Below are 27,437 nucleotides of genomic sequence, written 5' to 3' on the forward strand. Positions count from 1 at the left end.
GTAATGGAGACTTATCTTCGTGGCACTGGACCCCTAGGCTGGCAGGCCTGGTGTGGGGATGGGGCCCCTCACTCTTAAGATGTCCCTCCCAAATTTTTATCCACCACATGTGGGTGTGGGACCAGCCCATTCCATGTCTGGATGTAGTTTTCCCCTTAATTCCCTAGTTTTAGGACTTCCATTCAGCTCACTTTCTGATGGTTCTGAATGACAGTTGTTCTATAGTTTAGTTGTAATTCTTATGTGGTGGTAGGAGGCAAGCTGTGTTTACCTATGCCACCATCTTCTGTATTTCCTTTTGACAGGTTACATCATCAAACAGATAACAAAAAGAACATGCTGCAGAGCCTGTAAAGAAAATGTTTGTTCAACATTTTAACTGACTGAAAAGGGAAAATACTGAAGTACATTCATTACTGTAGCTCTATGAAAGCATTTAATCCACTGAATATATTAAGAGGTTGGTTGCTGTTTAAGACACCAAAGCATCTCACAAAAAACATTATTCTTTGCACAATCTTGTAACAGCTAGTCATTCTGGAAAAAAAATTGGAAATATGACATCGTGAGGTTTATAAAATATATATTTTTGTTGATTCTATGCTTTCAAGTTGAGGTTTACATTTTCAATTCAGGAATCAATAATTTATGGAATTAATTTTTCACTATAACTTTATCAACAGTTGCTGGATTAGGAATGTTCTGACGCTAAACAGGAAAGTAAATTGAACATATTTCTGTGTGGAAATTGTAAGGGGTAGAGTGAATCAGGAAGTAGGGCTGTTACAGAGTTGCCAGATATATGTGTATTCAGTTTCAATATATGAAAACTATAAAGGAAACAAGCACAAAATCAAGGGGGAGGGTAGAGGTGGGGAGGGAGGTGGGACTGGCTGGGGTGGGGTGGAGGGATGGGGAGAAAATGCAGACAATTGTAACTGAATAAAGAATAAATTTTTAAAAATTATTTTAAAAAAGTCAAAAAAAAAGTAAACAAGATCTTCAGCTGAAAATGAGGATAAGGAAGAAGTGATGCTGAAGATTTGAAGAGAAGAGAAAGTATGAAACAGTAATCTAGGAGAGTGGAAGAATGAATGAACTGGCCAGATAATAGTACAATTGACAGGTAGCATTAAAGAAACATTTGAATAACAATAGCAGGTAAACATATTGAGTGCTTTTGTTTTAGGCATTGTTTTAAAAGACTTACATATATTGACCTATGAACTGGCACAATTATCCTCCTTATTTTAGGATAAGAAAACTGAGTTACTTACCTATAGTCATATACCTAACTGGATGGTGGAGATATCATATAAAGTCTTTTGGCATTTATCATGGCTTTTATATCAGGCTTTTTGACTCCAGATACTAGGCTCTTTCTTCTACATAATTTAATATTTGTTTATTGAATGAAGGATAAATTTTTTAAAACGAAGGAGGAAACAATCAATGTTATTTCCATGATTTGTGGATTTCTGTTAAGTCATTTTTGCTACTCATGTGACCCTAAGTGGTGTGTTCCAAATCTTGTAACTGGATCCATGTGTGAAGGAGCAGCTGTACAGGTAGGGATGTGGCCTAGACATCTGATAGACTTAGGTTTGAATCCCAGTTCTTTTCTCACTAGCTATGTTATCTTGGCCAAGTAACTTAATCTCTCTGAATCCCAGTTTTCTCATCTTTAAAATGAGAATAACATGTACTTACAGCATTTATGGAGAAGATTAATAAAATTGTGTATGTTAAGTACCTGGTACAAAGTAGGTTCTCAATAAGTTAGTTTTGTTCTCCCTCCCTATTCTGGTGAGTTGCCCAAAACTTCATTACCCTCCCCAGAATGGATCCTCCTTTGCACTTGCCCGTTTCATTACCAGAACTGTAATGTCTGCTGTCAACACAGCTAAGTCTTCTTATAGTCACAGGTGGAGAGGGAATGCTGTCTTACACCCTACTTGTTGAGAACCTCTGCTGCCTAATCTTGGTTGCCTCCCCTACCCCTCTGCTATCAGCCTGCTCTGAAACAGTGAAAACTTCCAAGAAGGGTCCTCTGGCAACACCAGACTTCTGCCCTCAACAGTCATTGATTCAATTCCTTGAGGTGTGGCTGGAGCCAGGTCTCCTCTGACTGGCCTTAACAAACTATCGATCAGGGGCAGCAAAAGAGTGCACTTAATTTTAATAGTATCAGTTATACCAAACTCCAAGTTTACAAAATTATTATCCCAGGGAATAATTAATTAATCCGTATTACAAGTGTGCTGGAAAGGGTTTTTCCTGGAGCACTGTTTCTTTTTTGCCCCCCACCCAGGAATACATGTTTTATAAAGTAAGACACATAAACAGTTTTGTACCCTAACCGTTAGGCTCCAGGCAAGTGGTGGTTTTTCTTTTTCTTTTTCTTGTTAAATGTTTACAATGGCGAGCACCAGCGCCTAATAACTTGCTGAGCTTCAGTTAGGTCTGAAAACAATGGAGTCCCAAACTGCAAATACACGGGCCTCTACATGTTATACTAATAAGCAGTAATGAATATGTTAGTCTTTATTTTCTCATTATTTGGATAAACCAAAGGACACTTTGGTTTTATGTTGTTTATAATAATAGGCCAAGAATTTAGAAAACTGAAAAATCAATTCCAGGCAATTAAGTCTTACACACACACATACAAAAACTGCTTTTCCTAACCACTTAACAGCTCATGCAAATTTGCGACGTGAAGTGCAAAACACGCGGGGCAGGGCCGCGCGGCAGGAGCAGGGCCACGCGGCAGGAGCAGGGCCACGGCGGCCGCGTGTGCGGCTGCGCAGAAGCCCAGGGCGTGGAGAAGGTGCCCGGCCGACTGGAGCTGCCGGAGGGAACATCTGGGCCTCTGCTCCGCCAGCGAGTTTCCTGCTCTGAGGGAAGGTTCTGGAAGCTTGGAAGCAGTGTAGCTGGCCCCAAGGACCTGCTGATCAGGTATATTTGTAGCCTTGGACCCGAGTGAGGCTTCTGAGGGCCAGGCACGCGGCGTTCTTTATTCTTGGTTCTTCTGGCAACGAGTTTCCCCGCAGACTCGCCAAGATCCAATCTTCGCCTCAGGGCTCGGGCGGAGTGGGAGAGGCCCCCCTCCTTTTTCTTTCTTCTCGAGACCCGATTCTAGGCTTGTAGACCTACTTCCTTTCCAGAAGCCTGGTCTACCCGGGTAACTTATATTTTATTTAATATAGGGGTGGTTTGTAATCTCTGGCCTCCTCCAACCTCCAGAAAAAGAAATAATCTTTAAAAAGTAAAGAATGGAAGGGGCCATGAAAATCTTTGTAGGCCCACCTCTCACATTTGAGAAGTGAGGAGATTGTGGGGGGGGAGGAGGATTTACGGAGATTATTGTGCAGTATCGCATGTATTTAATTTTGAATACTTGGGACAAACAAAACCGTAACTACAGAAGCGCAGAATACTAGGGCTTTGGAACTGGTGAAAGCCGTCGGGTCCAAGCATTCTGTTTCCTGTTTCCGGACGGGAGCCGCGGAATGGAGCCGGGCGCGCCCAGAGTCACGTGGCTCCGGGGAGCTCGAGCTCCTCGCCTCTGGCGGCAGGTCACGTGAGCGGTTCCCCAGACTTAACCAGGGAGCCTTGCTGTGTCACCCCGTTTTTTCTGATTCGTGCGACGTCGGTGACAGTATACTCTTGGGGATCTACTGATCCCAATTCCTTTCTCAATTATTAATGCACAGAATCACTTAACCTCTCTTAGTTTAGTTATGTTAAAATTATTTATAAAACCTAAAGGTAAGAGTCTAAATATTTAAATCAGTATATATTAAGAAAGTGTATTTCAGGTGGATTGTGATCAGCTAGACAGTATATTAAATTTATTGGGGGGAATGAAAGTTACAGCCCTTCCCCCAGCCAGCCCACAAAATATTAAGAAACAAATATTTTTGAATGTCGACTGTGTGCCAGGTGTTGGAGATACAGTATTAGGTAAAACGGGTGTCCCTCCTCTCATAGAGCTAGTTACATTGTCTTCATTCATTCATTCAGTAAATGAGGAAATTATAGAGCAGCTGATTTCAACCCAGCAGGAAGAACTTTCTAATTATCAGAGTTGTTCCAAAGGAGCATGAATCCGCCTTAGGAAATACTAACTCACTATCACTGAAAGTGACTTTCATTTGGATGAGTTTGTTTCTAAATATTGCTTCAACCTAATTTTTTACTGAGTAACATGGAGACTACAAATTTGGTTGATATTAGAAGCTTATGAATTAGGAGAAATGAAGTATGTTTTAAAATAATTTTGTTAGCTGAAGTATGGGAAGTGCTCAACAGAGGTGCTGTAAGGCGGATGCTGAGAAGGACAGGTCTCATTTAGTTTGAGGGGACCAGGGATAGTTTCTTGCAGGAGGCAGGATTTCTAATGGGTTTTGAAGGAGGGGTGGGATTTCTTTTTAATAGACTTTATTTTTTAGAACAGTTTAGATTTATAGAAAAAATGGGGTAATAGTACAGTGTATTCTCACATACTCTGTAACTAGTTTTCCCTATTAAATAACATCTTACATTAGTATGGTACCTTTGTTACGATTAATAACTAATTACTACATCATTACTAACTAAAGTCCATCGTTTATTCAGATTTCCTTTTTTGTGTTTTGTTTTGTTTTGTTCCCCTAGGGTTCTTTTTTCTCTGTTCAGAATTCCAACTAGTATAGCAGTAGTTGCAATGTTTTCCTAGGTTCCTCTTGGCTGTGACAGTTTCTCAGACCTTATTTGTTTTTAATGACTTTTGACAGTTTTGAGGAGGGTTGGTTAGATATTTTGTAGGATGCCCCACTATTGGAATTTGGTGTTTTTCTCAAGGCAGGACTGGGGTTATGGGTTATTGAAAGGAATTCATCATATTAAGGGTACATACTATAAACATTTATGAATGGGGATGTCAACTTGGACCACCTGGCTGAGCTAATGTTTGTCCGGCTTCTCCAGTGTTTCGTTGAGTATGTCAGATTTATCTCTTGCTCCCATTTATTAATTTACTGCTTTTCATCAGTATGGACTTACGGATATTTATTTTATGCTTTGAGTTATAAAGTAATAGTATTTTATTTTGTTGCTCAGATTGTTCCAGCTTTGGCCGTTGGTATCTCTTTCAGTTGATTCCTTCCCCCTTTTTTTTTTAATCCTCATCTGAGAACATTTTTTTCATTGCCTTCAGGGAGAGAGGAAGGGTGGAGGAGAGAGAAAGAAACATCAATATGAGAGAGATGCATCAATCGGTTGCCTCCCATACTCACCCTTTCCAGGGACTGAATCTTCAGTCCTTGGTTAAGGACATAACGCTCCAAGCAACTGAGTCACACTGGCCAGGGCTCCTCTACTCTTTTGACATTCCACTCAGTGCAGGTTTTTTTCTTTGTTTGTTTTTGTTTTTAATCACTTCCTTACTTTCTGGCACTACAAAATGCTCTAGGCTCATCTTGTATATTTCCTGTCCCCATTCTAGAATCAACTATTTCTCTAAGGAGCCATCATTACTTTTATTGGGTAAAGGTATTAGAAGCCAAAGTCCAGCTAGAGTATCATTTCTTCTAGGCCCCTCTCAACTGACAAAGCAAAGAAATAAATTCACGTATACTAGTGCATAGTAATCCCTGTTTATACACATATCTATAAGTAGTTCTGTATGTATTTATCTGGAGCTATATCAGGCTAACAATGAGTTCATACCAATCTTGCCAGCTCTATTTCATTACCACGTGGATCATTCTAGCCTTGAAAAGTAGGATTAAAAAGAAAATTTAAACAAAAGTATGAAGAATCAAGTAAAAAAAATGTTGTCATAGACATTCTTGTACAAGTCTCCTAGTACACATTGCATGCATTTTTTCTGAGTATCAAGTTAGGAGTAGAATTGCTTGGTTATAGTTTATGTGTATCTTCAATTTAGTAGATAATATCTGTCAGGAACTATGAAAAGTCTGAAATTTTATCCAACTTGCAAGTTAGCAAACTAGCCTGTTAATGTTTTATTGATATTGGCAGAAGATACTGGATTAGAAACAAAGGATTTTTGAAAATTCAGGCAAAAGCATTAGCTACAGTTTCAGGTTCCTGTTGGCTCCCCTGCCTGGTCCTCAGGGGGGTTAGATGTATGGGAATAACACAAGTGGACCTAGATGGATGCACATGCAGTTGGTTGTGTTAATAGAGAGGAACACTAAGTGGAAGGCTAAACATAGAAAAGATACAATAAAAAAACAGAATAAAAGATTTAAAATGGTACCACCCATTCATGGTATAGGGCACTTACCATGAATAGAGCTTGTGGGACTGAAGGTTGGTCTGGTGAGTCAGTGATTGAGTGGTGAGTGAACGTCTAGGCCTGCAACCTTATTGCACACTACTGTATGCTTAGGTTACCCTAATTTATTTAAATTTTTTTTCTTTTTTTAATCACCTTAGCATACTGTAACTTTTTACTTTACCATAAAAACTTTTTAATTTTTTAAAACTTTGACCCTTTTTTTTTTAACCTGGAAATTATTGTTAAGTGAAATAAGCCAGTCAGTGAAAGATAAATTCCATACAATCTCACTTATATGTGGAATCTGATGAACAAAATAGGAGCCATGGATACATGGAACAGACTGACGGCTGTTAGAGAGGAGGTGAGGAGTGGATAAAAGAAGGTGAAGAGAACAGCCAGAGAACACGTGTGCATAACCCATGGACACAGACAACAGTGTGGGGATAGTCTGAGGGAAGGCAGGTGGGGCAGGAGGAGGTATGTGTAATAGTGTAAACAATAAAAACAAAGTTATAAAAACTTTTTGACTCATAATAACTTGGCTTAAAATACAAATACATTTTTCAGCTATATAAAAATATTTTCTTTATATCCTTCTATGAGCTTTTTATGTTTTTTAATTAATTTTTTTTAACTTTTTAAAACTTTTTTGTTAAAAAACAGACGAAAACACTCTGGGAGGGGTGTTTGGAGATCCAGTTTCCAACGTGTGTGTGTATGGTGGGGGAAGTTTCCCACATACCAAGCAGTTCTCTGCCCCAAAACCATCAGGGTGTCTGAGAATTCAACTCAATTCAGACACTGTCTACCTGGGGAGAAGTCCTGTAAGATTGGCCCCACCCTGCAAAGATGCCAGTAACAAGCCCAGGCAGGCTATTACCTATACTTCTGACTTACTGGCTATAAATCAGAGGTTCAATTAATTTGCTAGGGCAGAGAAACTCAGAGAAACATTTTACTTGTGAGACTACTGGTTTATTATAAAAGGATATAACTCAGAAACAGCCAGATGAAAGAGATGCATAGGGCAAGTTATGTGGGAAAGGGCGCAGAGTTTCCATTCCCTCTCCAGGTATACCATTCTCCCAGCACCTCCAAGTGTTTACCAACCACAAAGCTCTTCGAACCCTCTTTTTTAGGTTTTTATAGAGACTTTATTACACAGTCATGGTTGGTTAAAACATTGGTCACTGGTACTTGATTCAACCTTCAACCTTCTCCCTGAAGGTGGAGGCAAGGAAGGACTAAAAGTTCCAACCCTCTAATGACATGGTTGGGTCTGGTCACCAGTCCCCATCTTCAGGTGCTTTGTAAAGGTTACTTTATTAACATAACAAAAGATACCTTTATCATTCTCAACATGTAAAAAAATTCCAAGGACTTTGGGAGCTCCATGTCAGAAATGGAACCAAGATCAAATCTATATTTCTTATTGTAAGTCACAGTTTCACGAACACACATTAGCATCGGCCTACACAGAGTCAGGGTCTCCAATGTCACCGTCTTCCATCTCCTTATCTGGTTCCACTGCAAGATCTTCTAGGGCAATAACATGCATGGAGCTATTATCTCCTATGTTAACAGTGCCTTCTTCTAGAACACCTCCTAAAGCACCTGCCCGAGGTTCTTCTTGAGGAAATGACAGTCTTTTCAGAAATACATCCCTGGTGGTTTGCTTAGTTTTTCTCTTTTTTCATCATAGATTTGCTTATAAAGTGCATAACTGCACCATAAACATTCTTCTCTATTATTCAAAACCCATTGGTGTTAGGGTCCCTGTTTTTAAACTTTTTAGGGGGCTTGTTGAGGTCTGTAAATATTCTACTAAACATTTCACTGTGAATTTTCTGGAGATTCGTCTTTTTCTTCTGCAGTTTCCTTTCTTCTTGCATCTTTTTTAGCGACGTGTTTCTGTTCCTGTTTGGACAACGTCTCATTAGTCCCTCAGGAACCACCTCTAGGAGCTTCTCAGTGTGTCATCTTCATCCACACCTAGGTTGAAGTTGTTTGCCATCTCAACCACAGTCTTGTTGATTTTTACAACCTTTGTGCTATGGTTGAAAAATCAAAGTATGGTTACTAGGTGCTAAGAATTTTTCAGGTTCATTATAATCTTATGGGACCACTGTCATACATACAGTCTGTTGTTGACTGAAACATTGTTTTGTGGTACATGACTGTATAATAAAGGCAATATATTGTTACTGAACAGCAATTGGGGTCCTGCTGCCCGCTGCCACCCTCTAGGCAAAATTCCAGAGGCAAATTTTGGAATAACAGCTTTCCACATGAATTAGTCACTTAAGCCTGAGTTTAAGCCTTAAAAACTCTTTAAAAACCTGAGTTCTCCTATCATTCCCCCTGTTAATTTTCATTATCTTATTTCTATAGGTTGGATAAACAACATAAAATAAAAAAGCCACGTAATTTTGGAAGAATGGCAGGCTTCTGCCTCAGCCTATTCCCTCTAGAACACTCAGAGAATAAACCTGCCACCCTCTGCCAGGTCAGCTTGATCCCAGGCTGTACTGGAGTTCCTTCCCATTCAGAATACCGTCCGTTGGGAAATGCAGACAGCTGAGGCACGATCATCCAGGCATCCTTGAGAAAGAGAGCCAAGAGCCCTTCTTTTCAAATCTAACCCATAATTCCTTGTGTGCTGGAGGCATTCAGCTTCTCAGCCTATCCTGTCCTGTTTACCATTGCCTCTTCCTATGGTCCCTCCCTACTCCTCCCCAGTGATCTGATCGAATCCCTGTATCAATATGACAAGCCCATAGCTAATAACACACTCAAAGGGGAAAGACTGATGATCAGGAACAAGGCAAATACACCCACTTTTGCCATTTCCTTTTAACAGAGTATTAGAATACCTCCTAGCCAGATCAGTTAGGCAAGAAAAAAAAATTTTTAAAGGCATCCAAATTGTTAAGGAAAAAGTAAAATTGTCCCAGTTTGTAGAGAACATGAGCTTGTTACTGGCATTTGGGTTCCCCAAGATAGACATTAAGAGGAACTGCTAGAGAAAATTCTGGACAAATTTTATTAAAGCTTATGTTGAACATGAGGGAGGCAGCACAGAGGAAGGTCCTCCATACTGATTCCAGGCTGGCTCTGCGTGGCTGCTTTTATAAGCTGGGGACAGAGCACCCTTGTGTGAAACGGTGGGCTTTTTGAAAAAGGCAGGCTTGCCCTGGCTGGTGTGGTTCAGGGGATTGAGTGCCTGCCTGAGAACCGAAGGGTTGCTGGTTTGATTCCCAGTCAGGGCACATGCCTGGGTTGTGGGGCCAAGTCCCCAGTAGGGGGAACATGAGAGGCAACCAGACATTGATGTTTCTCTCCCTCCCTCCCTTCCTTTCTCTAAAAAAATAAATAAAAGGAAAAAGGCAGTCTTGTGGAATTTCTTGTCAGAGTGGAGCTACTTCTTCCTGTTGGGTTGCTTAGCAGCTATATTCCCATCTGCCCTGTGAGGACCAAGATGGAAGACTGTTCCTCCTGTCACCCCAAGAAGGTCATATAGCCATCAAACCTTGATCAGCTGTACATGCGGAACTGTGGTTTTAACATCTGCAAAGTAAGGGGTCAGAAGGAAAATAAGGAAGGTAACTTTGCTTTCTTGGGCACGGAGGAGCTGAGGTGTGACTTTTTTTTTTTTTTGCAGTTAGCTTATCTGGTGTGCCTTTTGGTCATCTGGTATTCCTCCAGCCCTGGACCCAAGTCCCTATGCTCTTTCAATCTCATATATAGAAAATCCTAAAGACTCTGTAAAACAAACAAAAAATAGAACTAACAAGTAAAGTTGCAGGATACAAACAATGTACAAAAATTAGTTGCATTTCTGTATACTAACAGTGAATTATATGAAAAGGAAATTAGGAGAATATCCCATTTACAACAGCACCAAAAAAATAAAATACTTAGGAAGAAAAGTAGGTGAAAGACTTGTATACTGAAAACTATAAAACACTGATGAAAGAAATAGAAGACAAATAAATGGGAATACATCTTGTGTCCATGAATTGGAAGACTTGTCCATACTACCCAAAGTGAACCCATTCATTTTCACTCTGTAGGTGTATATGACCTTTGGCACCTCTCTCTGTCATCCTGAATTTCCTAAAGTGTTAAATTATATAAATATTTTATTTTTCATATTTGTTGAAAATCTACCCTAAACTGAAGTTGTATTTTATTTCTTTGAGTATTTCTCATATTAGAAAATATATTTAAATATATGTATACACACATAGTCATTTCACTTCTAACTGATCTTTTGTGATAGTTATGTCTCCATTTGGAGCAGCCTTTAATTTTATTACCAAGTTTGATTCATTTTGGCTCCCTGTCTCTCCTCTTGCCTCCCCGAAAACTGGATGTGGATGCCTCAGTTACCCATTTAATTAACAAAATGGTTATTAAATATCTACTGTGAGGCTAGTAAGGCAGAAGATTAAAAATTGAAATATTATTAGTGAAAGCTTCATGGAAATGTTGAGGTATAATCTAAACTACAAAATAACCATATGATTTGAACATTCTAAGAAGATGTGAAATTATGTTACTTATAAAACAAGGGACAGCTCTCTTTATTTTTTTATCCTCACCTGAGGACATGCTTATGGACTTTAAAGAGAGAGCAAGAAATGTCAGTGTGAGAAACATCCCAACTTTGGAGCAAACCCACAACCTAGGCGTGTGCCCTTGCTGAGAATCAAACTTATGACCCTCAGTTTATGGGACGATGCTCCAACCAACTGAGCCACACTAGCCAGGGCAGGCCAGCTCTCCTTTTACTACTTTGAACACGCGAGGATTCTCTTTAAAAAATATATAACTATATTTAGAATTAACAATCTTGTGTGCATAGTACCTTTTGTTTAATAGTGATATTTAACATTTATTGACACTATTTGCAAAACACATCTTTTAAAGTTGATTTTAGAGAGAGAAACATTGATTTCATGTTTCCACTTATTCATGCACTCACTAGTTGACTCCTGTATGTGCCCTGACCAGGGATGGAAGCCACAACCTTAATGTATCAGGATGATGCTCCAACCAACTGAGCTACCGGCCAGGGACACAGGTACATTTCAAGAGACTATTGCTTCACTTACTATGTGCTCCATTGTTTTTTCAGTGCTTTATGTATAGTAACATGTTAATTGTAATAGCCCTATGGGGCAGGAAATATTATTATTCTCCTTTAACAGGTGAGGAATCTGAGGCATAGAAGTTAAGTGATTTGCCCAAGATCAAGTCTTTGACAACTAGTAGGTAGCCTAGCCAAGCATTCAAATCAGGCAACTTGGCTCCCAAGCCACGTTTTTAGCCATGTGCTCTCCTGCTACTTTACTGCTTGCTTTAATCCTCACACAGTGTTCGTGAAAGAAGGACTGAGACAGCTGAAGTTTAGAGAGGTTAGGCGACTTGCCCAGGTGAACACCACTAGTAAGTGCCAGAACTAGGATTTTAATCTAGGTACTCCAACCCCAGAATTTGTGTTCGTAACCATCATGTTATACCGCTCTGAAGAGGACAAGCCTTAGAAAAAATAATCTTAAGTACTGCCCTTTTAGCCTTTTAAAAACCTAAATAGTCTTGATCTTGTCTATGTTAGGTTTTGGTTTAATGTTTGAGATATCCCATTATCTGTATCTCTCAAAGCCATACTGGGTAAACCTCCTAGCCAGATAAACATTGTGCTTTTCTGAGTTTGTTTCAATTTCCAATCTTGAAAGGCATGCTTATTTGGGGATTCTTTAGTGCCACCTCTCCTTTCCTCCATGGACTAGGAAGTTAATCATCATTATATCCTCATCTTTGTGATTTACATGCTTTAAGAAAGTGGAAAATACCTTCTGCTTACAGAAATGTTGGAGTCCCCCATTTTGATAGTTAGAACCCTTCCATTTAATACTATGTTAAAAGATCTTACCACTGAAAGAAGATACTGTAACAGCAAAGTTGTTGTTGTTTTTCCTAGCCTTATAACCAGAGCAGGTTATTTTATCTAAAAATACGTTTTTCTTTGGGGAAAAATTGGGATGTGGTAACTTCTGAGGCCTTTTTTGGTGATAATCTAGTTCTTTCAAAAAGGTTATTTTTCGAGTTCCCGCCAAGATGGAGGTGTAGGTAGAAACCCCTTGCTTCCTCGCACAACCAAAAGGAGAAAAACAACCAATCTAAAATCAATAAACAACCAGAATTTCCAGAAAATCAGACTGCATGGAACTCCAACAACCAAGGAATTAAACAGTCAAAGAGAACAACCAGACCAGAAAGGCAGTGAACGGAGAGAAACCACGTGTGAGGCAGCGGACTGTGGCGGGGGGCTGGCTGCTTCGTGGTGGCAGGCTGCGCAGGAGGGGCTGACAAGGGGAAACTGAGACTCAGAGGTGGTCGTGGACTATGGCGGTTGAAAGCAACAATTTAAAGCAAAAGGAAGAAATAAACATCCAACCAGATCAGAATGAAGGAACAAGAATCCAAAAAATGAAGAGAGACTGAGGAACCTCTGGGACAACTTGAAACCTTCCAATATCTGAATTATAGGGGTGCCAGAAGGAGAAGAACAGCAAGAAATTGAAAACTTATTTGAACAAATAATGAAGGAAAACTTTCCCAATCTGGCGAAGGCAATAGACTTCCAGGAAGTCCAGGAAGCCCAGAGAGTCCCAAAGAAGTTGGACCCAAGGAGGAACACACCAAGGCACATCATCATTAAGTTACCCAAGATTAAAGACAAAGAGACAATCTTAAAAGCAGCAAGAGGGAAGGAAAGAGTTACCTACAAAGGAGTTCCCATAAGACTGTCAGCTGATTTCTCAAAAGAGACCTTACAGGCAAGAAGAGGCTGGAAAGAAGTATTCCAAATCATGAAAGGCAAGGACCTACATCCAAGATTGCTCTATCCAGCAAAGCTATCATTTAGAATGGAAGGGCAGATAAAGTGCTTCTCAGATAAGGTCAAGTTAAAGGAGTTCATCATCACCAAGCCCTTATTACATGAAATGTTAAAGGGACTTATCTAAGAAAAAGAAGATGATAAAAAACATGAAGAGTAAAATGGCAATAAATCCACAACTATCAACAAATGAACCTAAAAAAGTAAAAGAAAAACAACAAAAACTAAGCAAACAACTAGAACAGGAACAGAATCACAGAAATGGAGATCACATGGAGGGTTTTCAGTGGGGAGGGGGAAGGGGGAGATGGGGGGAAAAGGTACAGGGAAAAGCAGCATAACTGGTAGGCATTACATAGATGGGGAGAGGGCAAAAATGGTATAGGAAACAGAGAACTCAAAGAACTTATATGTACAACCCATGGACATGAACTGAGGGGGGATGCTCGAAGTTTGGGGGGGAGGGCGGAGGGGGTATAAAGGGAGAAAAATTGGGAAAACTGTAATAACATAATAAAATAATGTTTTAAAAAGTTATTTTTCACTTTTATAACAAAAATTAGTTTTGCTTTATTTGCCTGATTTTAGCTTCTAGGAATTAATTTTGGTTTCTGTAGCAGCAAGGTAAGAGAATAGCTAGAATTGCTGCAGATTTTAGGAGCTCACCACAGGAAATTTTTAAAATAGTTCCTATGTTGAACACCTGTGCTAATGTTTTGATACATTTATGAGGGGGCACACCCTCCAAAGTGGAATTATTTTATGAAGGGTGGACCCTTTGTAGTACAGGCTTCTCCTGCTAGGTGAGTGTTCTAGGAACCCATCTGTATCAGTGTACCAGCTGGCATTGTTGTGAGAGGCTGTGTTCAGCTTCATGCATTTTTTTTGAAGATCTTTTTAACACCTTTGTCAATTTCATGATGAGTAATTTACAAGCTCACCTTTCCACACCGCTCTGGGTATTCAGCAGTTTTTGATGAAAAACGACATGACTCCCATGCCCCGCCCTCCCTATCCACCTGATCTTGTCCTGAGTGACTTTTTTGTTGTTTTCTCTGGATGAAAAAGGTCCTCAAAGGGAAATGTTTTGCCGACGTGGAAGAAGTGAAACAAAAAATGGCAGAAGCACTAAAAGCCATCAAAATCAAGTTCAAAAACTGTCTTGAGCAGTGGAAAAAATGTGTTGATAGGTGTAGTGCATTAAATGGAGAGTACTCTGAAGTTGACTGAAATTTAAACGTGTAAGAATAAATACACAATTTTTAATAAATGTATTCTGTTCTTTTTTAGTTCCGCTCATATTTTGGGTTGCTGTTAAATGAGTATGCATTTATAATTGTTATATATTCCTGATATATTGGCCCTTTTATCATTGTAAAGCATGTATCTTTGTCTGTAGTGATATTTCTTAGAGTTTATTTTGCTTTTTATTAACTATAGCCACTCTATCTCTTCTTATGGTTACTATTTGCATGGTGTATCTTTTTTGTTTTATTACTTTCAATATACTTACATCCTTGACTATAAAGGTAGCATATGGTTGGATTTTTCTTGGATTGGAACATTTTATCAATTCACACTTAATGTAATTATTTAATAGCAATAATTAAACTGACCAAAGGAATGGAATAGAGAACCCAGAAACAGACCTACACATATATGGAAGTAATATAGGACTAAGGTGGCATTGCAAATGACCAGTGGGAGGAAGGAGTACTGAATAACTCATGTTGGGACAACTAGACAGCCATATTTTAAAAAATGAAATTTATTTTCTACTTCAGACTTTATACAAAAAATTGGATGGCTTAAAGACTTAAATTAAAAAGACCAAACTAAAACATTAGAAGACAGTGGAGGAGAATGAGAATATGTGTGACTTTGGGGTAGGGAAGGATTTCTTGAATAAGAAACAAAAAGTAATAAATTAAAGATCGATAAATTTGACAATATTGAAAATTTTAACTTGTATTTGTTAACTATCACCATAAAGATGGCAAAAAGACAAGTCCAAATTGGAAGGAAAAAAAACGTAGCTGCTACAGATTAATACCTAGAATATATAAAGAAATCCTACAAATGAATGCGAAAAAGAAAATCTAGTAGAAAAGTACACAAAAGACACACGCTTTTCACAGAAGTGGAAACATGGCTTAAGGTTGTTCAGTTTCAGTAAAGCTCAGGAAAGTGCCTAGTTTAGAGCACAGTGAAATTCTATATTATGCTACTAATTTTGCAGTAACTTTTACCTTTCCCCCCACTCACCACAGACATGCATACCTTAAACTTTAGTATACCAAACTTTTTGAAGTTCTCTTATTACTCTATTTTCTCTTATGTGATTGCCAATGTTGTCATTCTTGTTGCCTAAAATGTTCTTCCTCCCCTCAGTGCGGTGATTTGTGAAGTGTGGTCTCCAGATCAGCATCAGTAATATCACCGGTGTACATGTTAGAAGTGCAAACATCCTAGCCCCACCCCAGAACTATCTTTTGAAGGATGTTTGTGTAGTGAAAACTTTGTAAGTTAGAGATAGGATTTCTCTCTAAAGCAGAGAGCAGCTTTTCTTGCAGGCCATTATAAAAGGTTGGGGGTTCCTGTGCTCAGGGTTTTTTTTTTCCTGCAATACAGCCATTGTTTGTGCTGCGAAGTGGCCTTGTCCCATCACCCAGTGGGAATTGGACTTGGGGAACTGCAGCAAGAAAATCATGGCAGTGCTATTGCTGTGAGTGAAAAACTGGCCTTTCTCTCTAATCCAAGAGCCTTATGTCTTGTGCTGTGTCCATGAAACTCTGACTGTTAGCTTTCAAGTAGGTGGGCTAGCTAGTTTGTAAGCAGAAGTTGCACAGTTTTTGACACAGGTCTGTCTTTATAGTTCTCTGAAGTAGGAGCCATTGCTTTTAATAATTGTTAATAGGAAGCAAAGTATTCATGAGTAAGCCTAATGTGTGATAAGACTCATCCTTTTTCAGTGTCAGATTTTGACTTTCAGTTATTTTTTTAGAGTGTCTCCGTTACCCTAGTTTTATTTGTATCCTTAATTTACTCATTCATCAGGCAAAAAATTTTATGTATTCTTTTTGGCTCTTATTTTTCTCAGATTGTGTCACATTAGAAGCGGGGTTGATCCAAAGACAGATGGCCGAAAGTGCTGAGAAAGAGAAAGTGAAATGGACAACCACCATCATTATTAGCTCCTCTCTTAAGGTAAAGAGGCATTTGGGCCTTCGATCTTGAATTAAAAGCGATAGGACAGTATTTTAAAAGATCCTTGGCTTGATTATCTAAAGTTGTGAGGATCCGCAATTATGTAAGTTAAATGTACTTTAAAGATTAAATTATAAATTTTATTGCATCTGTTTTCAACACCCTACTTCTCTAAATATTTGAGGGTTGGAAATGTTCTGAAATTATTTTTTTTCTCTCTAAGCCTGTTCCAATAGAGATGGTAAGAAATTCCAGAAACAGTAACACATGGGCACATAAATGTTATTTAAGATTTTTTGAGAAATAAACACAAGCTGATATGCCTAGTCTTTGTGGCATTGGGAGGAGCAGCCAGTTTAATTGTCACTTTCCTGTTGATTACCTATCTTCCCTCTCTGATCGCTTTTCAGATTTTGACACTCTATAAAGTATGATTTTTTTTTTCTTTTGAAGTTTCATGAATCTGTGAATTGGTGTCATCAAGTTTTTATTCATCATTTTCAATATTGCCGCTGTCCTATTCCCCCACTCCTACCCCTCTTAAGAACTGTAGGTGTGTTAAGATTGTCTCACACTATTCTCCATGCATTTTGAGCTCTCTTTTACCTTTGTGTTTAGGCTACACTCTAGGTAATCTCATCAGTTCTGTCTTCTATGTCAGTATTTATCTCTTTAATCCTTTCCTTTTGAGATGTTTTAGGTAGCTCTTATTCTTATCAACAATTTTTATATCTAAAGCTTAGATAAATGTTATACATATGTGCACATGCTCAAATACAAATAACCATTATGTATTGTATTGTCTTGAGTCTGATTCTGTTCTGTTAGTTTGATTGTGTAGTAAATATTGAATCATTGCCACATTTTTCAATTCATTTTAGTTTTGTGACATATTTTAAAATCTAGTAAGGTATGTTCTTTCCATACTACGTGTTTTTTAAAACATTTACTCTTCCAGACCAGAGAATCAGCAAACTATGGGCTGTGGCCTGGCCTACAGCAAATTTTTGCCCAGCCAGTGAGTTAAGAATGGTTTTTACATTTTTAAAGGCTTGTAAAAAAGAAAGAAAGAAAGAGCCAGAGAGAGAGGAAGGGAGGGAGAGAGAAAGGAAAGGTGGGAGGGAGGGTTAGGGTGAGGGTTAGGGTTAGGGTTAAGGGGAAGGGGAGGCAGGTAGAGGGAAAGGAAGAAAAAATGTGACAGGTCATATGCATCCTGAAAAGCCTAAAATACTTATAATCTGTCCTTCTGAAAAAATTTGTCAAACTTTGTTCATTCTTTTTCTTTTTTAAATACCTTCTGTTTATATCCTTTATGTAGTTTATGTAGTGTGGAAAGTTCATAAACGTTCCATTACACTTGCTTTGAATTGAACTAACTTACTAAATTAGGGAAAATTTTATTTTTCCCATTCTGTGACCACACACGCTTTATCAGGGGTGTCAAACTCATTGTCACTGGGGCCACATCAGCCTTGCGGTTGCCTTCAAAGGCCTGAAATAATTTTAGGACTGTATAAATGTAACTATTCCTTAACTGTTAAGGAGTTGAAATTACATTCGACACTTTGAAGGCAACTGCGAGGCTGATGTGGCCCCTGGTGAAAATGAGTTTGACACCCCTGCCTATATCATTGTATTTATTTTTCAGGTCTTTATTTTTTCTTCATATCATTCCCATTTTTTTAAACATATTTTATTGAATATGCTATTACAGTTGTCACATTTTTTTCTCCCCTTTATTCCTCTCCACCCTGTATACCCCTACACACCATCATTCCTCCACCTTAGTGAATGTCCATGGGTTCTGCATGTAAGTTCTTTGGCTTCTCCATTTCCCATACTATTCTTAACCTCTCCCTGTCTATTTTGTACCTACCATTTATGCTTCTTATTCCCTGTACCTCTTCACCCATTCCTCCTCTCCCCCCTCCCCACTGATAACCTTCCATGTGATCTCTATTTCTTTAAATCTATTCCTATTCTAGTTGTTTGCTTAATTCGTTTTTGTTTTTGTTTTTTTAGGTTTGGCCGTTGATAGTGAGTTTGTTGTCATTTTACTGTTCCTATTTTTATCTTATTCTTTTTCTTAGATAAGTCCCTTTAACATTTCATGTAATAAGGGCTTGGTGATGATGAACTCCTTTAACTTGACCTTATCTGAGAAGCACTTTATCTGCCCTTCCATTCTAAATGATAGCTTTGCTGGGTAGAGTAATCTTGGATGTAGGTCCTTGCCTTTCATGACTTGGAATACTTCTTGCCAGCCCTTTCTTGCCTGCAAGGTTTCTTTTGAGAAATCAGCTGATAGTCTTATAGGAACTCCTTTGTAGGTAACTGTGTCCTTTTCTCTTGCTGCTTTTAAGATTCTCTCCTTCTCTTTAATCTTGGGTAATAGAATTATGATGTGCCTTGGTGTGTGCTTCCTTGGGTCCAACTTCTTTGGAACTCAGCTTCCTGGACTTCTTGGAAGTCTATTGCCTTTGCTAGATTGGAGAAGTTCTCCTTCATTATGTTTTCAAGTAGGTTTTCAATTTATTGCTCTTTTACTTGTCCTTCTGGCACCCCTATGATTCAGATGTTGGAACATTTAAAGTTGTCCCAAAGGTTTCTAAGCATCTCCTCATTTTTTTTTGAATTCTTGTTTCTTCATTCTGTTCTGGTTGAATGTTTATTTCTTCCTTCTGGTCCAAATTATTGATGTGAGTCCCGGTTTCCTTACCTTCACTGTTGGTTCCCTGTACATTTTCCTTTATTTCACTTTTCATAGCTTTCACTTCTTCCTCTATTTTGTGACCATCCTTAACCATTTCTGAGAGCATCCTGATTACCAGTGTTTTGAACTATGCATCACATAGGTTGTGTATCTCTTTGTCACTTAGTTATGTTTTTCTGGAGCTTTGACCTGTTCTTTCATTTGATCTGTTCTTTTTTTTTTTTTTTTTTTTTTTTCTAACTTGGCGTGCCTGTAGTAAGTATGTAGTAAGGGGTGGAGCCTTAGGTCTTCACCGGGGTGGGGCAACTCTTGCATTGTGGAGCTGTCAGTGGGGCCGGGGTCTGAGAGGGAACAATGCTGCTTGCTCTGTTCTCTGCCATCTTTCAGTCACTTCCTCTGCTACCCACAAGCAAATTGGGCCCTTCTGCTGCTGATTAGGGGGTGGTGGTGGTGGTTTTTTGTATGTTCTAGGACCCTGTGGGTCTCTCCAATGAACCCTCCTGTGAGGCTGGGAGTTTCTCCTGCTGCCTCAACCCCCACAGGTTTTTTCAGTCAGAGACTTTGAGGCTTTATTTCCCTACGCTGGAACCCTGGGTTGTGTGGTCTGTCTTGCTCTCCAGATCCTCCTGGTTTATCCGCACTCAAATGTGGGACCACCAGCTCTTGCTGGCCTGGGTTCTCCAGCTGCCAACCTGTAAGGAGTCCTATCCATCTTGGCTGCCCATCTCCGCCACTCCTACCGGTCTCGATGAATGTTTCTTCTTTAACTGCTTGGTTGTTGGACTGCCATACAGTTTGATTTTCTGGCAGTTCTGGTTATTTTTTGTTTTTAAATTTGTTGTTGTCCCTCTTTTGGTTGTGCAAGGAGGCAAAGTGTATTTACCTATGCCTCCATCTTGGCTGGAAGTCCTGTTCATATATTATTGTTTTAAGTACTTAGATAGTTGATGTTTTGTTGCTATTATGAAATATTGTTTTCCCTATGTTTTCCAATTTATGCATATAAGGAAACTTTTCAGTTCGTGGTAAGTTATTTTATATTTTGTTACTTCACTGAATTTTCATAGTATATTATCCGTTGATTCTACTGAATTTTCAAGGTAGGTAATTATAATTTGTAATTGATGAGAATTTCTGACAGCTGTATTTATTTTCATTTCATTGCCTTTTGCTGTGCACAGAGCATACAAACTGTTTCTCACTTTAATGGGAATACCTTCAGTGTTTTATTATTCATGATGTTACACGTTGCTATAAAATAATATGTTAATATTCATCTAAGCCTAATTTATGGCATTTTTTCTCTTAATCAGAAATAAGTGTGTAGTTTTCCAAATGCATTGTGTTTTATCCGTTAAGAAGAACCCAAGTGACTAATCTTTGCATTTTTCATTCAACTTGTTGGTCGTTGTTGACTTTACTTTTATACTCTCTTAGAATTTAGTTTGCTAAGATTTTATTTTTGAGTAATTTATTAAAGATTGGGCTGTGGTTTTCTTTTTATGCTATTTTTGTAGGGGGTAGGGAGGCTTCTTTTTTTAAAAAATGTTTTGTTTATATCTAGGCAGCTTATGTGGTATGAAAATTACTTGTTTTTTAAAGTATTAAAGGAGTTTTCCTGTAAATTTTCTGTGCTGGTAATATTTTAAGAAATGTAGAAAATAGTGGTTTTTAGGGATTTTGCTCTATTAGGTTTTGTACTATTTTGTGAGTCTGTTTTTATAAATTATATTTTTCAAAAATTTACCCATTTCATATAGGTGATTAAATTTATTAAGTTGAAACTGTCATTTTTGTGATACCCTGCATGTCTTTTTCCAAACAACTATAAACCTACTTTTTGGCCCACCACTGTATTTTGGTAAATCTAGTCTGAGCTCCTGGTTATTCTGAAAAATTAACTCTTCAGTTTACATATTTTCTCTTCTTTCTAATTTTATCTTTTTTTTAAAAAGATTTTATGTATTTTTTAGAGAGAGGGGACAGGAAGGAGAGAGGGACATAAACATCAATGTGTGGTTGCCTCTCATGTGTACCCTACTGGGGACCTGGCCCGCAACCCAGGCATGTGCCCTGGATTGGGAATTCAACCAGCCACCCTTTGGTTTGCAGGCCCGTGCTCAATCCACTGAGCTACACCAGCCAGGGCTAATTTTATCTGCATTATTTTCTTTTATGTTCTTTTAGTTGGCTCTATAATTCTTTTAGTTGGCCCTCCCAATAGGGTAGTATTGAAATTCATTAATATGGCATGCATGAGTCCTCAGAGTCTGCAGGCAGTTACTCTAACACTGTTCCCAAATTAAATATACACCTCATGGACACTTCATTATATACACCTTACATACTTACCACATAAGAATCATAGTTTCAGCTCTGAATGCCTTTGCCTATGTTACTCTTTCTGTCCAGGCTGTTCTCATATTTGTCTTCTTCCTTCATCTGCTTAGTAAAGTGCTTTCCACTTTTTAAAAAACATTTTAAGATTTTAACTTATTTTTAGAGAGAGGAAGGGAGGGAGAGAGGGAGAAAAACATTGATGTTTGACAGAAACATTGATTGGTTGCCTCTCGCACGCCCAACCCATTGAGCCACCCCAGTCAGGGCACAGTTTTCCACTTTAAAGATCTGACTCAAATTTTATGAAGCTTTCCTGACCTTTTCACATCTGTCACAACACCTTTATATATAGTTTCTGGTTCTTTGTCAAATTCTCAACCTTGTCTTTTATCTTGTGAACACAGTAAACAGCTATTTTAAGTTATATATCTGATAACTTCACTGTATGTATTCCCTGTGTCTGTTTATACTTCCCGATGTTCCTGATGGTTCTCTTTCATGTAATCTTGTCTCTCGGTATGTCTGATTCCTTTTTATTGTATTGGAATTTATGTTTGCAAAATTGTTTCTAGAAATAATCTGAGGCCTAAAATAGTGTTCTATTCCTCTAGAGAAGTCTTGACCCTGCAACAGCAGTAACCCTCTAATACCCTAAGAAGGTTGCCAGGTAAAATACAGGACCCTCAGTTAAATTTGAGTTTCAGATAAACAATGAGTGTAGCCTAAGTACCTCCCAAATATTGCATGGCACATACTTATGCTAAAAATTGTTATCTGAAATTCAAATTTAACTGGGTGTTCTGTACTTTTGTTAGTCTAGCAACCCAAGCCTTAAGGTGTCTATTGTGTGTAAAAATGAACTTATTTCCGAGGCATCTAGAATGGTACTAGTACAGAATTGAGAATATAGTCACCCAAATCATTGTGTTCTGTAGTTCAGGTGAGGAGACCTGATGGAGACAGCTTGCTCTAGGGAGCGCTTCTGCAAGGTGCTTGGGAGCACTAGTAATACAGTGTCAACTTAATACAATTTCAGGGATTGAAATGATTTGAAGCTAGGCTGCAGTCCCTGTGAGAGCTGTTCTACTTTTGTCAAAGGCTCTGTTCAGCCTCTCATCTCCTTTCCTGAATTGGCAGATAGATGCCCTCAGGGAAAAAATGGCCTAAATGCCGGTCTCATATCTTTAAATTTCTGTGTAGATCTTGATCCTATAATTTTTGTCCTGCTAGCTCTCTAACGCATTCAAGCAGATTTTAAAAATGGTCTAGCATTCCAGTTGCCTTCAGCAGGAGGGTTGGCCTAAAGTACTTAGTCTGCCATCGCTGGAAGCAATGTATAATTTTAAAACAACAGAAGACACTCATGGAAGTGTCATAGTTGAACTCTAGGTCAGGATCTGTTTGAATGTCACAAAATACTCCCTTTAGGAAAGAAAGGAAGCATGCATATATTTTATTCCTCGTTCCAGCTGGTGTTCTTAACATATACATGATCTGAGGAAAAAATAATACTTAAGGGATTTTTTATGTACTTGGAAAAAAACAAGCTTGAGTTTTGACCAATCAGGAAACACTATTAACCACTTATATTTTAGTATCTTGGGTATTACGATCTAATTACTTGGTGGAATCAGAAATGAGTTTTGAAATGGTTAGTACTTAAATCGAAAGTTTGGTTGCTGTTTTCATACATGTTTTCTAACTCACCTAAGGCTTAAGACATTTTAAAAGTATACTAAAAGTAATACTCTGGTTTCTCTTCAGATTGTTTAAATCTTTTGCCTTTTACTAAAAGTAACTGTAAAGCAAACAGATGAATGTGAGAATTGGTTGTCTCTTTGTGGCATTCTATGTCTGGTACTTCAGAGTTCTGTCAACCATCTGAAAAACACACCATCACCTACATTCCTGTTATACATTAATGCATGGCAGAATCCATCTCTAAGTTGTTTAAAAAAAAAGTTTGCATTTGCTCTAGTTTTTATAGTTTTCTTCAATTATGTCCTTGATTTCTGTCCCTAAGTAACATAACTATAGTACACAGCTCATTTCCAAAACTGCAATGAATGTGTCTGGGAAGAACTAAATATTTTTTTCCCTCCATAGAGAGAATATTTAGTGTCTCTTGATGATCAAATCTTTAAGAGGTATAGTTATAAAATAAGCTATTAAACTTATTTTAATGTATAGTTTTAATAAAAACTATTCTAAGCATGTCTTAAGTTTATATTTCTGAATTTTTTTTAAGAGTTCTGAAGTTGCAACTGCCCTAGAAAATCGAAGCCACAAGGTTCGGTATTCAAATGCAGTGGAAAGTGGATCAATTATATTTTCTTGTACTGGTATAGTATATTTGCTAACTGCTTGATTTAAGTTTCATATAAAATATATGCGTATAAGTTCTAATAATTTGGTGGTTTATTAACCAAGTAATAAGCTTAAGGTACTATCTTTTTGGAGAAACAGTTACATGTGTAAAACTTGGTATTGCTTGGGAACTAAGATGAAAATAGAACAAAGCTACCTCCCTAATAATTAATACTTGTATTAAAGTATTACCTATATTAAAAAAGAAGCTGACATTACAATATTGGTCAAAATCCATACACAAAAGAATGTGGGAGAGTGTTTTTTACGATTTTGTACAAGAGTTTGCTGAATATAATATAAACAAATACTAACCAAAAGAACCAAATGGGGACATACAAACGTTCCTTAAATTATAATACCATACAACTAACTGTAAGTCATGGGCAAAGTATGGGAAGGAATTAGATTAGGATATGAGAAGGGGGCAGTTCCACTTGTGCCTGGGAAACTATACAAATGATAGGAGGTGGAGATGAAGGATTTTATTAGGGGGGCTGATGCTAGCAGAGGTTTTGTAAGACAGACGCTTTCAAAAGCTCCTAGAAACAAACCTACAGGCTGAAAGTAGTCACTCCAACCTCAAACTCATCATTCCTGGTTGAACAGAGCCCTCTACGGAGAAGTAAAATATTTTTGGTGAATACCCACCCACTATGTGCCTTTACCACTTCATATATACTATCTAATCTTTAATCCTTTCAGCAAACCTATTTAAGAAGTATTCCCATCTTACAGATGAGGCGACCTAGGTTCAGAGAGGTTATATAAATTGCCCAAGTTCCTTAATTAGCATATAATCACAGCCAATTTCCTTAGATTATCTTTTTTTTTCTTTTTAAGATTTTATTTATTTACTTTTGAGAGGGGAAGGGAGGGAGAAAGGAGAGAAACATCAATGTGTAGTTGCCTCTCGTGCGCACCCCCCACTGGGATCCTGGCCTGCAACCCAGGCATGTGCCCTGACTGGGAATAGAACCAGCGACCGTCTGCTTCGCAGGCCAGTGCTCAATGGACTGAGCTACACCAGCCAGGGCTAGATTATATCTTTTAAAGAACTAGCTTTATCATCTTTTAAAGAGCTAATTAGATCAGGTTTCCCTTCTGGACAATTCTTACAGGCCTGATACTATTTCAGAGATTCTAGGTATCTGTTTACTGAGTGTATTAATTTATATAATAGATTGTGTTCTAGTACAAAGGTTTTTTCAAGAAATAAAGGCTTGCTTAAGACTACCTTTGTTTAGTTGATTTCCAGCTTTTAAAAATCATAACATGGAAAGTTAGCTTTTACGTAAAATTAGGCATTTACCTTCATTGTGCCTTAGTCTGAAAAAGAAAATGGATACTGACCAACAAAGTTTTTTTTCCCCTTAAGTATTTAGAATAAATCATCCTTTTATACAGAGCACTTCAGAGAACTACCTAAATTATTGTTGTGTAAGAATTTGTTAATTTCTACTCCTTATAGGTTTAGGGCCTGGACACCTAAAGCTATGCTATACTTACATCTACTTTTATTGATTTTAGTTAGTTTATAAAAAAATTTGATTTTTATGATGAAGTGGTTTTATATTACATTCATCTTTCCTAGGAGTTGCATTTTTATTGATGGATGCTAAAGAATGCTTTATGTCAGCTGAAGAAATATTTCTAGCCAAAATTGAGAAGTTTATTAACATTCACCAAAATAGTTTTTTAATTCTATCTGCTGCCTTCCATGGGCTTGAGGAATGGAAACTGATGTTCAGGATTCAGCAGAGGTAGGGAAGAGCACTAGCATTTATTTTTCTTAAATTATATTGTGTTTCTTTCCGTTCTTAATTCTTTTTAGGCAGATGAGTTACATTTTCCCAAAAGATAACCTTTATAATGTTAACCTGTCATATTTAATAAAGTGCAGGCCAAAAGGCTATTCTGTGAATCAGAGTGACAGTTTCAAAGTTCATGCTGATTTCTGGGATTCTCCTGCAAGACCAAACCAAAAGTGAACACTTTTATTCGTTTAAGTTCTGACTACAAAACCATATCAATTCCCCTGTGAAATAAGGCAGGGCATGAATGAATTTAAAAAAAAAAAAAAAAAACAAGCAATAAGAGGTTTGTCTCTTTATTCACTTACTTAAGATAGCAGATGTTAGTAAGTCATATGATCTGTTTAACTTATGAATTGTTTTTTCAGATTCCTGGGTAGTAAATTACGGATACTTCCAGTACACAACACAGTAAACGCTGTTAATCTTATGTGCACTATAGCTAAGGTGAGTTACCTATGGAAAATACATACACACACACTCCAAAATGCATACCTTCTTGTGCAGGACTGACAGATACTCTGCTTTAATTCTCCTGGGAGAAGTTGCTATTTCAGCATGTAACTCTTTCCCAACCCTGAACTCACCCTCTCAAGTCTTCTCAATTTATTTCTGGTAGCCTCTATCAGAATGACTCATTTTGGCTAAAAGAGCATTTGGCCATATATATATATACTATGTTGGCCCTATTGGTTACTTAAATCTTACTTCAAATTCTAAAGTATAAATATTGGTCAGGTTGTAGTCATCAACTGTCTACAGTGCAAACATACTATTTACGGAAGGTTCTCCACCAGTTGTCCACTCTTTTTTCATGTTTATCTTCCTGTGCCCCCAACTTCCTTAGGCTATTACACGTTCCTTATTCAGATTTGGAATAGGTCTCCATTAAAGCAGTTCTTATAGAATTCTACTTTTTGGCTTTCATGTTTGAAATTCTTGTAATTGAAAGTTAGGTATTTTTTAAATCCTTGCCCAAGGATATGTTTTTATTGATTTTAGAGAGAGGAAGGGGGAAAGAGGGAGGGAAACATCAATTGGTTGCCTCCTGTATGTGTGCTGACTGGGGCTTGAACCTGAAAACATAGGTATGTGCCCTGACTGGGAATCAAACCCACAACCTTTTGGTATAATGGATGATGCTCCAACCAAAGGAGCCACCTGGCCAGGGCAAAAGTTAGAATTTTTTTATTTGACCCTGTAAAAACCTTATTTCTATAAATAATGTTGCATGTTTTTATCTTTTTCAGATCACTTCCAAACCATACATAGATAGCATCTGCTACAGAATGATAGCGACTAAAGCTTACATCATTGAGCACAGTCCTGTTTGGAAAACTCTTCAAAAGATAAATCTCAGTGATTCATTTAACCCAAATTAGAGTATCAATTACAAAAGTTCTTTTGGAAGAATATTAAAATAATTAGATTGGTTGAATTATAATGTCTAAATATATAGTTTAAAGCTTTTTAAAATTTAAAATAATAAAATACATACAATTAAAAGTGATTTTATTTTCAGAAGTTTTGTTGAATAATTCCTTTAACAACATTTAGGAAAAAAAGGTGTGATACCTGATTTAACACTAGGAGTTCTAACTATAACATAGCATCTAACTGGCACAAAAAATGTATCAGTATTTTAATAAACTTATTAAACTATATGAATGAGTAAAAGTAATTTAACTACATTTTATGAAATTATAAAATTATTTGTATTGAATTTTAATGGTAATATTTATTATATATGGGCTTTATTCATCAGATTATCTTTTTAAAACCAAATACTACTCATAC

The 27,437-nt window shown here is 37.7% G+C and overlaps 1 protein-coding gene across 1 annotated transcript; it reads left to right on the forward strand.

Annotated features, from left to right (window-relative positions):
* Nucleotides 1-2,823: 2,823 nt before the first annotated feature.
* On the forward strand, nucleotides 2,824-27,429 carry C3H1orf146 (chromosome 3 C1orf146 homolog). Its single transcript, XM_024565596.3, has 6 exons — nucleotides 2,824-2,958; nucleotides 16,300-16,406; nucleotides 23,708-23,801; nucleotides 25,421-25,589; nucleotides 26,009-26,087; nucleotides 26,891-27,429. The coding sequence occupies exons 2-6, from the start codon at nucleotides 16,338-16,340 to the stop codon at nucleotides 27,020-27,022; spliced, it is 543 nt and encodes a 180-aa protein (XP_024421364.2). The 5' UTR covers nucleotides 2,824-2,958; nucleotides 16,300-16,337; the 3' UTR covers nucleotides 27,023-27,429.
* The last annotated feature ends 8 nt before the right edge of the window (nucleotides 27,430-27,437 follow it).

Source organism: Desmodus rotundus, chromosome 3, assembly GCF_022682495.2.
Source record: "Desmodus rotundus isolate HL8 chromosome 3, HLdesRot8A.1, whole genome shotgun sequence".
Lineage (NCBI taxonomy): Eukaryota > Metazoa > Chordata > Mammalia > Chiroptera > Phyllostomidae > Desmodus > Desmodus rotundus.

Excerpts from the sequence above, each read along its gene's own strand:
- C3H1orf146 (XM_024565596.3), top strand. The coding sequence starts at position 16,338 with ATGGCCGAAAGTGCTGAGAAAGAGAAAGTGAAATGGACAACCACCATC. Across the intron at positions 16,407-23,707 it reads TTATTAGCTCCTCTCTTAAG|AGTTCTGAAGTTGCAACTGC; the intron begins GTAAAGAGGCAT and ends ATTTTTTTTAAG. Across the intron at positions 26,088-26,890 it reads TTATGTGCACTATAGCTAAG|ATCACTTCCAAACCATACAT; the intron begins GTGAGTTACCTA and ends TATCTTTTTCAG.